The sequence below is a fragment of the Cupressus sempervirens genome, chromosome 9 (genome assembly GCF_028749045.1).
Source record: "Cupressus sempervirens isolate cs-2001-9-10 chromosome 9, ASM2874904v1, whole genome shotgun sequence".
In the NCBI taxonomy this organism is placed as follows: Eukaryota; Viridiplantae; Streptophyta; class Pinopsida; order Cupressales; family Cupressaceae; genus Cupressus; species Cupressus sempervirens.
In genome coordinates, this window is record NC_143126.1 from 199,371,965 (window position 1) to 199,389,380 (window position 17,416).

At 32.6% G+C, this 17,416-nt stretch overlaps 1 protein-coding gene across 1 annotated transcript; it reads right to left on the reverse strand.

Moving 5' to 3' along the window:
- Window positions 1-511: 511 nt before the first annotated feature.
- LOC149538173 (cucumisin-like) lies at window positions 512-4,726 on the reverse strand. Its single transcript, XM_089802426.1, has 10 exons — window positions 4,632-4,726; window positions 4,173-4,270; window positions 3,931-4,077; window positions 3,589-3,694; window positions 2,664-3,183; window positions 2,469-2,572; window positions 2,080-2,304; window positions 1,884-1,992; window positions 1,307-1,520; window positions 512-1,068 (listed from the first exon to the last, which is right to left on the reverse strand). Exons 1-10 carry the CDS (start codon window positions 4,718-4,720, stop codon window positions 512-514), a joined length of 2,169 nt encoding a protein of 722 aa, XP_089658552.1. The 5' UTR covers window positions 4,721-4,726.
- Window positions 4,727-17,416: the final 12,690 nt, after the last annotated feature.

Below are 17,416 nucleotides of genomic sequence, written 5' to 3' on the forward strand. Positions count from 1 at the left end.
TATCACACTAATAGATAATTTAATACATTAATTTTAAAATGTATTAAAGTCTAGATACCTCTAACTTTCTTAAGATATATTATATAATATATAATACATATAGCTAGTAGCATTTGGAGGGGTACGTCCTAAGAATAAAATCACAATTTTAGTTTGTGTTAATATCTAGATTATTTTTAGAATTTAATTTACTTAACCTAACCTATGGTCTCTCTCTTAATTATATTAATATAAAATATGATTTTATTCTTTAAAAAATACATCTACAATTTCAATAGTACCAAGTTTATAATGCAGTCTTCCCTGGCTTATACAAGAACATAAATGCCACCGTACATTGTATTCAAAGAAATGTCACTCTACAAATTCATTTCCAAAGAGCTTATCTAGGTCCGAGTTGTCAATTGATCAACTCTCGAAAATATTATTCAAAATGCAAATAATCTATGCAAGAGCACATAAATCAGTTTCGACAAATATGGATGCCTGACGAAAAAGATAGCATGTTGACCTATTTACTTAGGTCATCGGAAAGAGCATAGACAGTGATTGGGCTTCTGACGGTGTAATTCCCATAACTCCAAGTTAGGGCACCTGAAACTAATGTGTCACCAGGCATAGATCCACCTTCAATTGTGACATTATATGACAACTTATTGCTTAGGAGTGAAAATGAAAGTGTATCTGGTACAACTGTTACAGTTATTCCAGAGGGTGCAGATATAATAGCCTTGTATGTACTCACGGTATCTCCTACGTTGGTAACAGTTCTAGGTATTTCAGCTTTGAAAGCTTTCCCTGGACTAGTAGCAACCATTATTGAAGGGTAGTTTAGTTCTCGCGCTCCATTTGTAGATGGTTCTATGGAGTCACAAGTACTGAAATCTCCAGTAATGAAACGTAAAGTGGTATCATTGTAACCTTCCTTACAAAGGAAATTGATATAATCATCTACTCCTGCATCATAGATAAGCCCTGGATTGATGGCCTTCATTGGATTTATTTGCCCGGCCCCATACCCAAATTCTGCATCTCCAGTTGGATCCAATGTTGGATCCATTACAAATGCTGCATTCCAAGGTGAAAAATTAAGTATATGTGTTAGTATTTTAATCTATTATTTTAAATATAAGAATTTTCCTTTTCTATTGTTAAAGATCTTTTTGGGATGATAATACATATTGTTAAAGGTAGATTTGAAAACTTTTAAACATAATGTTTTTAACAAAATTGTTTTTTTTAAAGAAATAATTAAAACCTTAGCAATAATGAAGGTGTTTGATAAGAGGTGAATAGTATATATTACCTGTAGTCATTAGAGCTGATTTAATAGCAGCAGCAGACCAATCTTGATGATACGACTTAACAAATCCTGCAGCTCCTGCTGTGTGTGGACATGACATGGAAGTTCCAGATATTATATTGAAGTCAGAGATCCTTGTATCTTCTCTATTTTCAGTAAGTGAAGCATTTCTTGGCCATGATGCAAGAATGTCCACTCCTGGTGCTGTAATATCAGGCTAACCATAGAAAGATACATGGTGAGACTTCGTAATAAAAGTTTACAATTAAGTTATATTATTTAAATTGTTTTTCAACAATTTATACATTAGATAACTTATGCATTGAATATTATTGAAACCATTACATTCTTCTATTAAATTATGAATCATTATAACAATCTTTTTCAATACTAAAGATTATGAATGATAATTTGATTTCATGTTATAAGATTATATTATGTTCTTTGACTCAGAATAATTATATTTACTATATATTGTATCTCATTTCTAATTACATTTTAGATTATTTTTTACACAAATTATGTTTGATAAAATGTGAAATTTGAAACTCAATCTGATATCATGAAGAAAAAAAATTACCTTGAGAATGTCAAAAGTAATTGGATTGAAGCCACGGGATGAGAAAGAAGCTACAATGGGTGCCAATGATTTGGGAGTTGTACTTTTTTGAATTTTTGCAACAGGAGAGCTAATTAAAAAAAAAAAAAATTATCAACCACCTTGGTCACCAACATATCTATTTGATTACTATAAAGTATCCATTTAAAATAGTTACCTTGTAGAGTTGATGTAAGACAATACATGTTCTGCTTGTTTATTCGTTATCGCAGTTGCAGGGTTTAACCAAATAAAAGCCGTGTCATTAAAATCATCTAAGACAATAATGGTACCAATTCCACCAGCAATAAAAACTGAATAATCTGGTGGGTCACTAGTGTAGTTGCAAAGCACAATCTTTCCCTCCACTTTGGTGCTATCCAGAGCATTTAATGCACAGGTACTGAAAATTAAAAATACAAAACAATATTTATAAAATTCCTTATCAAAATATAAATTATTTATAATAAAAAGTTTCCTTTCATTGGTGAGAAAAATAATATTTTCCTATACTATCCTTTAATTTAATTTATCTTTCAAAATTTGTATACAAAATATTTTTATTACCTAGAGTCGCCAGAACTAAACCCTCCAGATACATTAGCAACATCTCCTCCATATACTAAAGGATACCATGGTTGATCCATAGTATATGTGTTTACAGAAATTCCCTATAGAGATTAAACAAAATTGAAATCAGGCATTAAGAAACATTTTAAGAAAAAGTCAAGGAGAATTTTTTCATAGAGGAGAGATATTTACTTCTATAGACAAGTTGTTTCCTAAAAGAAGCTCAGCATCCATTTTGCGATCCACGGTACTTGCAGCCACAGTTAGAGACCATGGAGAGTAATTCGCAACAGTAGATCTATAAGGTCCTGAATTTCCAGCTGAATTTGATACCAAAATTCCCCTCTTCATTGCATGAAATGATCCAATTGCAATGGCATCTTCAAAGTAGTCAAGAGGAAAATCTGTGCCAAGTGAGACAGAAATAATGTCTACGCCATCATATATGGCATCATCAAATGCTGCAAGAATGTCTGCGTCACTACATCCATCAGCCCAACAAACCTTGTACATAGCAATTCTTGCACCAGGGATCCCACCTCGTGCATCTCCTTGAGCAATTCCAAAGAGACTTGCATTGTTTATATGATTTCCAGCAGCAGTAGAGGAGGTGTGTGTGCCATGGCCAACTCCATCTCTTGCTGAGAAATAATCTCCTTCAGGTGGTGGATCATCTGAGAAACTACGGTAATACTTTACCCCCACAAGTTTTCTAATAAATTAGCCACATTTTCAGCTACATAAGTGGAAGGTTATTTACTTCTACATTTAAAGATGTGTTAAAATTTTATTGGTGCAATAAATTATTTTTATTAAAACAAACAAATAATACAAACTTAATTTAGCATATGAAAAATAATGTTACAAACCAATTTAAATTGAACTGAAAAGGTGTATAGTTTTTAATTTAAAAAAAAAAATTGGTAGAAAGATATATAGATTTGATAAATAGGAGAGATATAGACTTGTGAGATATTATGATTGAAATAGAAACTAAGATAAAAAATCATACATGTATATTAATGTACATTCACAATATATGTGAAGAAACTATACATAAATTTTATAAGTTAATCAATGAAATACTATTTATAATAAGAACATGCAGGAGTCTAACTTGTTGCAGGAAGTAAAGTCTGATGTTGTCTGGCATCCACCCTTCCATTTAGATGGTGCTGGGCTAAATCCAGCATCACTGAAACTTTCTGATTCTGGCCATATTCCTACAACACAACATTTAAAAAAAAAAATCAATGGTAAAACTAGTCTTTTCAATGATAAAACTACATTTTTTTACAATCAGTTATAAAACTAGTTTTTTCAATGATAAAACTACAATTTTTTTACAATCAATGGTAAAACTAGTCTTTGTAATTCAAATTTTAATTAAAGTGGAAGTTGAGAAGTCCATAAAAAGTTTCTATCAACCAGAAAGCTTTCCTTGTTTTGATAATTTCACCTGTGTCCAAAACACCAATGATGATATCGTTCTGATAATCTAAATTGTTTCTCTGAGCAGATGCAGGAAAGCCAACAAAATCCCATGATCTTGTTGTGAAGGTTTTCAGCTTCTTGCTTTCGAACACTGAGACCACGCCATCCATATCTAGACACCAAATATGTATATTAATTAAAGGGCTGTATATATTTTCAAAATAGTGAGAAAAATAGCCATTGAAATAAATTAATAGTTTGTTTTACTTGAGAGCTGTTGGGCCTGAGATGAAGAAAGCACGGCAGCAAATCCACCAAAACTCTTTCCATAACTATGCTTCAATGATTTCTCTGCTGCCTCCCAACTTCAATAACAACATTACAATTATATAAAATTATCTTAGAATATCTTTATAATCATGGAATTTTTTTTTTATCACAGTTAATAATCAGAGACGTAGAACCTTACACAAAGAGGTGAATAAAACAATCTATAACAACTAAAATTACAACTACAAATAATCAAGAATGTTAAATGTCATAATACAATAATACTAACAAATCAAATTCTTTTTGAACTGTTTTGATGACTTGATGCTTTTTCTGGTTAGTTGGGAGGCCCCTTCTATTTGAACTTAACAGATCACAACGTTTCACACCAAAATAAAAGTATAATTTAGTTATTAATCACAATTCTATTTAAGAATAGATAAGAGATATTATAACCTTCCATGCACAGTTTGAAGCATTTCAAGGTGCAATGAAACTCCTACTGTGTAAGGCTCTCCATTTTCTTGTGCGGGAGTGCTGCCCATGTAGACCACATAAAGCTGAAATATTGTTGCAAATATTGTGTATTTAGTAAAATATAATTGATAAAGAATATAGTTTGATAGAGTGATTTGAAATATTATCATAAAATAGCTTTTTCACAGTTTAAATAAGAAACATAAATCTAATATTATAAAATAAGAAAATCACGAACTCCAAAAATATACCTTTGCATCTTGCCCTGCAGAGCATAATATTTGGGCATAAGTTATTATCAGAAAGAAAAGCATGGATAGCTGAAGATAGCTTATGTAAAAGGTGGCCATTGTAAGTGGAATGATTATCACTACGCAACACTCCCTATATAAATAGCATGATGAACTGAGATGCAATCTTGATAACTCCGCTTAGTATTTTGTTCAAAGATGAAATGCAGCGTTATAGACGGTCTTCACAATGCATAGAAATGGCGAAGGAAAATGTATACGCCAAGAATCCTTGTTCTCCACGATGATAAATGCATACGGCAAATTTCTTGTTATCAAGGACATACTTATGCTTGCGGCCATATTAATAAGAATAAACAGAAAGTGTTAAAAAGGTTAGGTTGCATCAATCGCGCTTCGATTGTAACAGCAAAACTCAATTAGTTTATTCTATCTTTTCTCCTTGTATTTTAAGACAATTTCTTAATTAAATATGAGAGATAATGCAATAATATAGAGACAAGATCCTAGATATTGCGGAGCACTTACTCTTCATATATATAAAGTTTCAAGTTAATGAAAAATATCATGGGACAGTTGTTTTTTTTTATTTTTTTAAAAAGAAGTTATTGAATAATTAGATTTTTCTAAAAGATTAGATTATTCTTTTTAATCTATTTTAGTTATTTTTATATTTAAATTTTAAAAGTAGGTAAAAAATATAATTATATATTTTTTTATTAAAATAAAGAAAGATTTTGAAAGGGGTAAAACATTTGTAGGATAATAAAGACAAAGTTACAAATTGATAAAGCAATTAAGTTCAACAAAATAAGAGAGGGAAACTATTAGAAATCAAGCAAGACAAACTATTAGAGTACAACAAAAAATAGATTAAGAAATTTGTGTAATATAATTTTTAACAAACAATCGATCAAAAGTCAAGGTGGTTTGAAGCCAATTTGTCCCAATAATATTTATTTAAATTCAACTATTTCCACGTATGTGACATGTAGTAAAGTTACAATAACTTAACCACTTATTCATAAGTATTTGGTGTCAACATCTTATGGGATTGGTAATTGGACACCTACAAAGTCTTCACTAAAGGGGCAATACAACATGGTCTGGATTTATATTGGGAGCAATGTATTGCCTAAATAGAGGGAGGGAGTGTGGTTTTATATAGCAAATGTTTAGGTGTGGGGGGCATTGGAGGGAGTGAAGAAAAAGGAGTTAGAGGCAATATTTTTTGAAAATTGATGGATTTTTTTAATATGCCAGAAATGCACATGCTATGATTCAAGTTCAAAAAGTGAAGTCCAGAAAATATAATGCCCCACTAGGGAACCCAACATAGATTAATCTGATTAATGTAACTAAGTTCACTAAATTTTTTTTGAGAGAGTTTACCAATAATAATGTAAAAATAATGCAGTTCATTGACAAGGTGGAAGCAAGTCACAAAAAGATAATGCATGCAAACAATGTAACTCAAAATATAGATTACAAATTTAAGGGTTCCATAATGTAGAATCAAGTATATAAATTAAATTCCACTAAGTATAATTAATAAACACATCTCATATAATTTAGATGAATGACTAAGAACATTATCACATATGAGAATCAAAAATCTCACCAATACAATATCCAAATTAATACCAAAAACTCTACATCCACTACACATGTGCAGGGTATTAGATACAAATTAAAGTAACATATAAATCTCATAAAAGTGTCAGGATCAATAAGTAAAAATAACACATAATAATTAGATAAGAAGATGAAAAAATGTCCAAAGATGAGTCATGATAATGTAAATACTACAAGAATAATCCAGTGTTGGTACATGAAGTCAAAACATATCTCAATAGTAAAGGCTACATTACCATCCGACTTACCTCATGAACTAAAAGAAGGACCACTCTCTTCATGTTGAGGAGATAACAATAGACTCAATATAGATATCAACCACAAAACCAATCTCGCAAATCAAAGGACAAGATCCTATTAGTTTATCTAATCTCAAGATCAATACTTAAATGTATAGGCAATACACACTAAACTTGAAGGAACAACATGTGGATGAAAGCTAGGATGTATCTAGGGAAGTGTAAAATTACATACATCTAATCCTTGAGTTTCATCCTATTTGGACATGAACACTCAAGTGACCATATAAAACATCAATAAACCTCTCATACCAATAAGGCTACTAACCATGCAAGAGCTCAATAAAGTATCTTCTATCACTAGCATCCTAGTCAAGACCTCAATTAAGTACTCAAACATAGCTGATAAAACATAAATAAACCTTTCATACAAACAAGGCTACTAACCATGCAAGACCTCAATAAAGTTTCTTCTATCACTACCATCGTAGTCAAGACCTCAATTAAGTACTCAAACATAGGTGAGGAATATATATCTTATTAATTCATTTAAAAAACCCCATTCATTATATCATGTTACCACTTTGTTGATTTACATACAATAAGTGATCTTGACAACCACTTGTGGACCCCAAACACTTATTGTAAGTCACTCCCATCCATACAACTATAATTCTCATATATATGTGTCTTAAAACCACAATGAAAATAACAAAATAACCAGCAGATTCTGGAGCCAAACCAGGTAAAAAATATAAATGACAACTTATTACTTAGGAGTGAAAATGAAAGTGTATGTGGTACAATTGTCATAGTTATTCCAGAGGGTGCGGATATAATACAATATTGTTCGTCTAGCAATTTCAGGCCTAGCACCGGTCAGAGGAAGGAAAAAACCATGTCTTTCTTTACAGAGTTTGATATATCTTGTTGACATTACAAAGGGGGATGATATTTTGTGCTCACTTGTATGGCATAGTCATGAGCTAAGCGGTGGTGAGCTGTTCAAGTTTGAGGTTAGTCTAAGGGAGGGAGAAATTGTGGGAAAGAGGAGGGGTGTGGAGAAGATTGAGGTGGTGAGGGATGTGACACTTAGTTGGGTGGTTATGGTGATGGGGAGCGATTTGGTTTTTCAAGTGATGGATTTGAGTAAGCCCAGGTAGGTCATCAAAAATGGGTGTAGTATTTAGGAGGCATTGGAAGATCATCAGTATTGTTGTTAGCTGAGAATGCCCCAAGTCATTGTAAATGTGGGGCCTCAAAGATCTGATACCATGTGAAAAATAAATCACAACCCTATAATTTTTCTCGACACATGAAGGTGTCGAGTGCTAGTTTTTCTCGGCACCAATGGATGTCGAGTGATAGGTAGAGGGTGTCAACTGATCTCAGCACAAGAGGAAGCCGAGTGAACTCGATGCACAAGGGAAACTTGGCACAAGTGTATGCTAAGTGAAATCAGCAACAAGGGATGTCAAGTGAGCTCGGTCGCCACTACAAAGTGGATGCCGAGTGAGCTTGGTTCAAAATTCCAACCATGCTCTTGTATAGTGTTGTGCTCCATAAAAATCTTTGATGCTCAAACTCCTTCAAAAATTCCTCTCCATACCTGTAGCATAACAATAGCGTAATTGTGGATGAATTGTGAATGAATTGTGTATGAATTGCGAATGTATAAAATGAGGAGAGGGCTCTCCCTTATAAAGGAAAATATGGAGGTGAGAGGCTTCTCACAACCAATATTGGATAGTAGAGTTTGATACATGCGAGACAAAATTCCACCAATGAGAAAAGAGGAGTGTTTGAGAAGAAAGTGGAAAGCAGAAAAAGAGGACTCCCACTTAGAGATATGTGCATTTAAGTGTAGAGAAAATAAAAAAAGATTTATTTAATTTTTCTTTTATTTTCTTTTTCTTTTTCAAGTGGGTTTATTTTTTATTTATTTAATTTCCTTTTTCATCAAAAAGAGATATTTAAGTGTGAATTTTATTTAATTAAAAGTGGAGCAAGTTCTTTTAATTAAATAGGGGATATTTAATTAAATTGAAAGAGGGGTTTTTCTCTTAATTAATTAAATGTGGATGAACTATTTAATTAAAAGAGAGGTTTTCTTTTAATTAAATGGGGGCTTATTTTATTTAATTAAAAGAGAGCAAGTTCTTTTAATTAAATAAGACTTAGGATAAAATTATCAAACTTAGAAATAAAAAAAATTGAATTTGATCAAGAAAATTTATTTGAATTGATTTAATAAAATATTGCAAACCATTGATTCAAGAAATTTGATAATTGATAAATTGAATAATGGGGGCCCATAGTCTAGGTGACCATTTTGAGGGTGCATACATTTGCCCTTCTTTGACTAATGTGTGATCAATTTGGGAACACATGTAGTCAAAGAAACAAATTGAAGTGTGAGGTCGATTTGGGATCACAAAACAACCCAGATGTGTGGTCAAATCGGGAACACATCGGGACAAAAAATACAAATAAATTCTGACTTGAAAAAGTCAAGAATAAAATTGATAAAACTGAATCAAAGATTGAATTTGATAATTACTGCCCCCTCATGATCGAAATCAACATGAGATACAGGAGAAACAACAAATTGATAAATTTGATCAAATTGAACAAAAGATAAGGTTCTTAATGTAAGATGAAAGATATAAGAATCATAGAACCAAGGTAGATCATCAATCGTGAAATATTATGCCCCAAAGGTGATTTCAAAGAAAAGAAGTGGGGAAAAAGAAAATGGAAGATAGAAGTTTGAAAGATATAGAAAGAAATAGAAACAAGAAAAGAAAATGCCCCAAAATCAATCAATTGTTTAAGATAGAAATTTTGATTGAGATCATGAAAAGGAAATGAAGAAAACATGACCACAGTTGATTAAAAGTCCACAATAAAGATGAAGGGAGAACCCTCTCAAACTCATAATGTAAGTTTCCTAAAAATGCAAACTAACATGAAGTCTAATAATGCAAGCTACATGAAAATGCAAAGGTGTACTTGCAAAAGAGCAACTGTAAAATAGGATTTTTGTGTTCATAATTCATTAGAGAATGTAAAAGAACTTATTTTCATCATTAGGCCATTATTAATAGACATCAAAAAATCACACAATCATCACTAGTTACAAGTGCAACTATGAAGATATGAATATAATTTATATCGGATTGGAATGTGAAAAGATTCTAACATAAGCATCAAAGACATAAAGGTCAAGATGACTTCTATGCTAGCATACCCAATTTAATGTAGGAAAACTATGCTTGCATGAAGGCATAGATGTCAAGATGACCACATGAATGGTTGTGCAAAAACAATCAAGGATGTTGCGTCGAATCTCTTAAGTGTTTCAAGGGGACAACAAGAGACACTCTAGAGTTTCAAGACCACACCCGCAAAAATTAAAAACATGTCCCATGCCCCAAGTCCTCTAGCGATGCATCATGGAGAGACTTATTAGACAAGGACACTCAACAAAAATCAATAATAGTTAGCACACAAAGAAAAAATCATGACATAAGTCAAGCATTAAGTGTTGTGTTTAAAATTTAAGTGTGTTAACCGATACTGAGTTCTGAGGATAAGGATCAAATGCTTGCAGGAAGAGAAGATCACATGATGATACTAGGTGAGACCAAACCGATAAGTGTTGAAAAACACTCGATGTCAACGGTTGTATTGAAAAATACAATTGGGGTGGTGTTAAAAATTTTGTTTGCAAGGTTTCCTAAAGACTAACACATCCAAGAGACCAAAGCTAACATAGTTATGTCCCCTAGACAAAGACTAATTCCAAACCAAGGCAACAAGGACAAGGCATGATAGAGAAAGTCTAAGTGTCGAGGACATGTGCTAAGAAATAGGGGTACAAAGGCTTCAAGTGGGGCTCATTTCCAAGTTTTCACCACTTGGAATTTTTTTTTTTTTTATTATTTTCAGGACTTTTTATAATTTTTTTGTATTTTTTGAGACCAAGGCACATATTTCCAGGTTTTCACCAAGGCACTTTTTCTTTTTCTTTTTTTGATTTTTTGAACTTTGAAATTTTTTTTTTGAAATTTTGAATTTTCTTAATTTTTTTTTATTTTTGGAATATATAATTATTTTGGAGATACATCAAAGTTCCTATTGCTAGGTTGCCACTAAGAAGATTATTTTTTTAGGAAATTTTTCAATTTTTAGAATTTTCGCAATATATCATTTTTTGGATTTTTGAAATATATCAATTTTTTGTATTTTTTAAAAATAAATCAATTTTTTGTATTTTTTCAGGATCAATAAATATATACAAATAATATATAATGCCCCCAAATAGAATAGGCATCAAACTCTCAAGCAAGATCACATCATGTAGTCCCAATGTCTAGGAAGGTAGAGGACATGATGGAGCAAGAAGCTGATAAATATGATGGATAAGGAAGGAGTCTATGAAGCAAGTGAAAGTGATCTTCAAGGATTGACTCCTCAAGAGTACCCAAGCTAGGGAAAATTTTCATGTAAAGAACACTTGGACAAGAAATGAAAGGCCAATATAGGATAATTCAAGAAAGCATAATGTAAAAGTTGGAAAGATGCAATCCAAAGGAGTAGACATGTCAAGAGACTTCATAGCATCGTATTTTACTCTATTTTATTAGATCAAGACCAAAGGGGTAAATGGAAAAAGGGTAGCGAAAGACTAGAATGAATAGAGGAAAATAGATATGAAGGCTAAACATGAAAGGAATGAAAATAATATCATCATAAGATAGCTCACAAGATAGCCAAATGTCTGTATATAGGTCAACATTGTCAATATCAAAGAGAGAAGATAGAATGGATGACGATGTAGAAGAACTATGCATGATGCTTGATTGCCAGGTTTTCATCGTGGTACTTATCCAAGGTGCCACAAGGGAGTGGTTTTCACCATAGGACAAATTTATTTATCTTTACTTTTGCTACCAAGGTGCCTGATTACCAGGTTTTCACCATGGCACATTTTCAAAATTTTCATTTTTTTCTTTTTTCTTTATTTTTCTCAATTTTTTTTTCAAATTTTTAAATTTTTTTGAAGTTTTTTGGAAGAAGTAAAGCTTTATAGATAATGCTTCTTGAAAGTTTAAACCATGACATGAAAAGGAGTTGAAATGGTATGCTCAAAGATGTTGATAGGGAAAGGAAGATGGAAGACAAAAATGGAGGATATGACTTTATGCAAAGCAAGTGAGATTGGAAGAGGGAAATGAAGGAAAGATCAATGTCAAAACACACCTTGAAGGTTGGAGAGAGGATGGAGAAAATGTGAATGAAGGAATACGTGAAGGAATATGGTGAGTGGATAGAAGAGGATGTGGTTTACATTCATGGAATGGAAGAATGTGTTTGTGAGAAGATGAAGTGGAATTTTTTGGAAGCTTGAATGTCAATTTCAATTGTTGTTCAACATTAGACCCTCTCAAGAGAGACTTTGGAATCCATATAGTCATAGGCCTCCTTTTATTTCTTTTTGATGATTTAGAGATAATATCTTTAATGATAGATTTTGGAACCCATACTTGTCTTATAATTTTTTCTTAAATATCTCTTTTGACTTTATGCTCCCATGTTGATTAGAGGAGACATGGTGGTCTTTTTTATATGAATTCTTCAATTGCTTCTTTTTCTTGTATTGATCATTTAGGTTACTTACAAAAGACTTGGGACTTTTGGAAGAAGAAGGATGATATGACTGGTTTAGGTGAGTGGGTGGATGAAAAGGATTCAAGGATAAGCATCCACGTTGATCTTAAGGAAAGATAGGAGATGGAGGGATATAAGGACCCAAGATGGATGATGAATTAGGAGAGTTGGGAGGGAAAAGTGAAGGGACATAAGGACCCAAGATGGAAGGAAGATGTGAAGCATTTAGTATTGGTGGGGTAGGTCCAAGGATGGATGTGGAAGATGCAAAAGGGTAATCAATAAGTTTGTCAACATCTATATAACAATCAAGGACATCAGCATCTTTAGAGTGAGCATTAGGATTTTCAACAAGATCATGAACATCTTTAATAGGAGCAACTTCTTTCATAGGAGTACTTGAAGCTTGAGAAGACTTAGGAAGAGTAGAAAGTGGAAGGGAACATGGAGTGGTAGAACAAGAAGATGGAAGACTTTGATCTTGACAAGGATCTTTGGATAACATAAGCATAGAATTGTTCTCTTGATTTTCAATAGGCTCAACACTGGAAGTAACAAAATCATTTTTAATAACCTTAATGGAAGTATCATCTTTGGAAGGAGCAAGTGTACTAAGGTCATTTTTATTGTCAATAAGCTCAGCGGTGCAAGTAGTATCTTGATCTTGCTTAGGAGAAGACTTAAGACATGGTGGAATGAATGAGAAAGGGCATAAGGGATCAAAAGAACCATGAAATGTATTACAGACATCGTGAAAATAATTGGATGACATTGAGGGTTCTTGATCTTGATCTTTCTTTATATTCTATTCTTTATCATTTTTAGAGTCCTCTTGACATGAAGCCACTGCTAAGGAGAAGGAAGTATGTTGGAATTGTATGGAAGACTTTGGAATAGATGATGAAGGACTAGCTAAAGTAGGCATTATAGTGCACAAAGGCTTAGGCTCTTTAGGTTTAGAATTATTGGAAGTATTTGTAGCCAAGTGAAGGTTAGCTTGAGTTTCTTTAAGAGGTAGCCCTTGAGGATAACTATAGGGAACTACATGAAAAGCATTAGGATCTTTGTTGGATGAAGGATTTGTAGAAGATTTGAGAGACTTAGAATCTTTAGGGGATGTATGGATAGTGGAGGAAATAGAAGATGGAAGAGAACCATAATGAGACAAAGGTTCAACATTAACATGATCTTGCTCAAGAGTGTAATCTTTATTTTCAACTTGAGGGTTTTGAGAAGAGAAACTCTTGTGGAATTGATGTTTTATTTCAGCTGAAAAAAATGCTTTCTCTTCCTCAAAAAATGTAGATTTATCATTTAGTTATTGTTCACAAACTTTATCAATGTTGTTTTCAATATTTGAGTCATATGGATTACCATCAATATCTACACGTGACTCATCCCCTTTAAGCACAAGCATAGGACTAGGAGGAATTTTAGGATGCATAGAAATATAATAGTCATCATCATCATAATCATTGTCATTATAGGCATTATAGATAGGCATATCACAAGACTTTTCATTTTGTTCATTATGGCCTATCTCAGTAAGAGGAATAAGACTCTTGGTAGAAGTAGAAGAAGAATGATACCGTGAAGAAGAGGTAGGTGAAGACCAACATGAATGATATTTAGGAGAATCATGGTAAGACTTGGAATATGAAGAATGTGAATGATATTTAGAATCATGATAAGACTTAGAAGATGAAGATTGTGGATGATATTTAGAAGAATCGTGATAAGCCTTAGAAGATGAAGAATTTGAATGATATTTAGAAGAATAATCATAAGATTTAGAAGATGAAGAATCTGAACGATATTTACAAGAATCATGATAAACCTTAGAAGGTGAAGAATGTGAATGATATTTAGAAGAATCATGATAAGACTTAGAAGATGAAGAATCTGACCGATATTTAGAAGAATCATCATAAGACTTAGAATATGAAGAATGAGAATGATATTTAGAAGAATTGTGATAAGACTTAGAAGATGAAGAATTTGAATGATATTTAGACGAATCATAGTGAGACTTGGAAGATAAGGAATATTTGGAAGAAGGATATTGTGATTTAATCTTGCCCATGATTCTAGCAAATGTGTTTGATTTGTCCATTTTTTTTAAACATTCTTGTCGCAATGTTAGCATCCATGTACCTATTGGAGCGACAATAATTTTAAAATTCAGCAAGAAGGTCAAGATCATCTTCTCTCAAGTGAGGGTCCCTAACAAGATAATCAACATCCATGGTTCTCGAAGAAGAAGAATCAAGCATGGAAGAAGAGAAAGGATGAATAGAAGAAGGTAGGCTATATGATAATAAGAGGAAAAGAATCAAGAAGACATGAAGAAGAGGAAGAATGGAAATGGGAGATTAGAAAGACATGGAAGATGAAGAAGAAAAAGGACCAAGAGTCATTTTGTGAAATTTGATACCATTTGAGATCATTTGAATGTTGAGCAACATGTAATAGCACTTGTAATCAACATGAAGGAAAAGGTACTAGTTGATAGGATAACCCTAAGAAACATTGGTACCAAACTAGGATGGTAAAAGCTCTCACTTGTCCAAAAGAGAAATGATAAGATATAATTTTGCAATAGGTGTAAACCATCACTGCCACAGAGGTGCCCACAACTTTGGGTGAATACCCTAGCACATATGGACCAGGAAGATGATTTACCCAAGGGTGATTCCAAAATAATGGGTTCCACTTTTTGACCACTTTTGACACTAAAATCAATATTTTTGCAACAAATGTCACATTCAAGTGACTATATCTCCAAAACTATAAATAATTTTAAGATGACATAAACTAGTGATTTTGAGTACTTTGTTCCTACTTTGTAACCATATTTTTTAATCTTTTTTTTTTTTAATGTCAATTTTTTTATCTCCTCCGAAAAGTGGTACATAATAAAATTCAATATTTTAAAAAGTGACAGTCTATTTGACACAATAACTTTTTTTCTAGAAATGATAATGAAGTAATTCTTTCGACGTTAGATTTGTAACATCAATATCCAGAGGATGCATTTGGTTTGATTTATTTTGGTTAAATATTGTATAGTTTATGAAGTTTTGAAGTGACATGAACCATAATTCAAACATACGTTCCGTTTGACATAGATAATTTGAAGTCAATTTATCATAAACCATTTTTTTTTAATAGAAAGGTATCTCAATAAGATACTTCCTCCATATTTTTCAAAAAAAATTTGACCTAATTTACTAATTTTCCCGAGGTGTCAAAGTCAGTTGATGTTCAATCGGTAATGAACCTATAATGAGTTAAATTCATATTTTGAAAGTCTTAATGATTAAATTATGCATTAAAATTATAGTCGTTGGAAAGCTTGCTCCGAGAAACACATTTTGACATGTTTTATTTTACAGTAGGAGATCATTCTCCTGCAATTATGGAAGTCAAAAGTGCAAAAAAAAAAAATGAAAAAAAGGTTAAAATTTTTGTGATTTTGCATGTTCGTGCGAACATGGCGTTCACGGGAACATGTTTACCATGTTCGTGTGAATGTATGTTCGCACGAACATGCTTATCATGTTTGCACGAACATATTTATCACATATGTTTGCGTGAATATATGAAATATGTTCGTGCAAACATGATTTAAAAAAAGTTCACATGAAAATAATAAGTATGTTCGTGCGAACATATGGTAAACTCAATTTCCCATCTTGCAATTTTTTTCATTTTTGTTCATCCCACTAAAGTGGAACCCATTATTGTGGGTTCACCCCCAAATTATAAATAATTAAAATTGATTTTTTATTAAAGTGAATGGACAAGAGATTACTAAGACTCTCCAAGTGTAATATCAAAGGATCCAAGTGTATATCTTTCTCAACAAGGATGGTCTCTAACTCACCAACTCTAAACAAGGTCTCTTGTAAAATCAATGATTACTAATTCAAGAGGTCAAAGCACAATAACCTAAGGTTAAAAAAGGCTTCTAACAATGGGGTAAGTAGCCTAAGCCAAATAGGATCAACCTAGGGAGACTAGAAATAATGGGATAACAAAGTTATTCGATCGTAAAGTCTCAACTCAAGAACTCAGATTTTGTTCATTTTAAATATCCAACTAGATGTATCAATAGATTCTTTACCATGAACCAAACACACAAGATAGAAAACAATAATTTCATGCAAATAGTCTTCACACAATGAGCAAGGGGCAAAGCAACCTTGCGCATGAACAAGTATAGTGACTTAGTATTTCTACTCCGTAAAGGTTCTACTTGTGTATGTTCTTGACAAAGTTTTAGCAAGCACTTAGAACACAACAACACCTTATCAAGTTGTCTACAAGGATATACGTGGCTTTCTAAAAGGAGTCCTTGATATACGCAAGGTATGTGAAGCCCAAATTCGTAGATGAGAAGAATCCAAAACCACACAACCGGGGGAGATGGTAACCCAAATCTCCTCCTTCACTTCTCAAAGGTATAAAGTTCTTTGAGGCTTAGCCAAGAGTGATATCAAACTCAATTCCCAAGAGAGGTGTCTTTGGATTCACCTCTTGATATTTATACTCCGCTAGAACACAGGAGTTGAGGTCATCCCAAGGGGTGATGAAATCCCCAAGTAGGCCTCCTAGAAATAAAAACTAAGTAATTCACTATCAAAAGTATTTAAAGCATTGAAGGTGGAACACTTAACTCTTCAAGTAAATGCGAAGTGAGTCCAAAAGTGGAACATTTAACCCTTTAAGATAATGTAAAGTGAGTCCAAAAGTGGAACATTTAACCCTTCAAGACAATGTGAAGCGAGTCCAAAAGTGGAACATTTAACCCTTCACACAAACTCAAAGTGAGTCCAAAAGTGGAACATTTAACTCTTCACACCAACTCAAAGTGAGTCCACACCTTAGAAAAAAAGTGAGTTCCAAAAAGCAAAAAAGGGTTGCCTAGTGGAGCAATTAACACTTCTTTCTTGTAGACCCCTCC

Bases quoted from the DNA above. Each gene is read 5' to 3' on its own strand.
- LOC149538173 (XM_089802426.1), bottom strand. From the start codon at position 4,720: ATGGGCAGCACTCCCGCACAAGAAAATGGAGAGCCTTACACAGTAGGA. The intron at 2,573-2,663 runs GTAAATATCTCT...TAATCTCTATAG, and splicing joins GAAACAACTTGTCTATAGAA to GGAATTTCTGTAAACACATA. The intron at 1,993-2,079 runs GTAACTATTTTA...TTTTTTAATTAG, and splicing joins TCTTACATCAACTCTACAAG to CTCTCCTGTTGCAAAAATTC.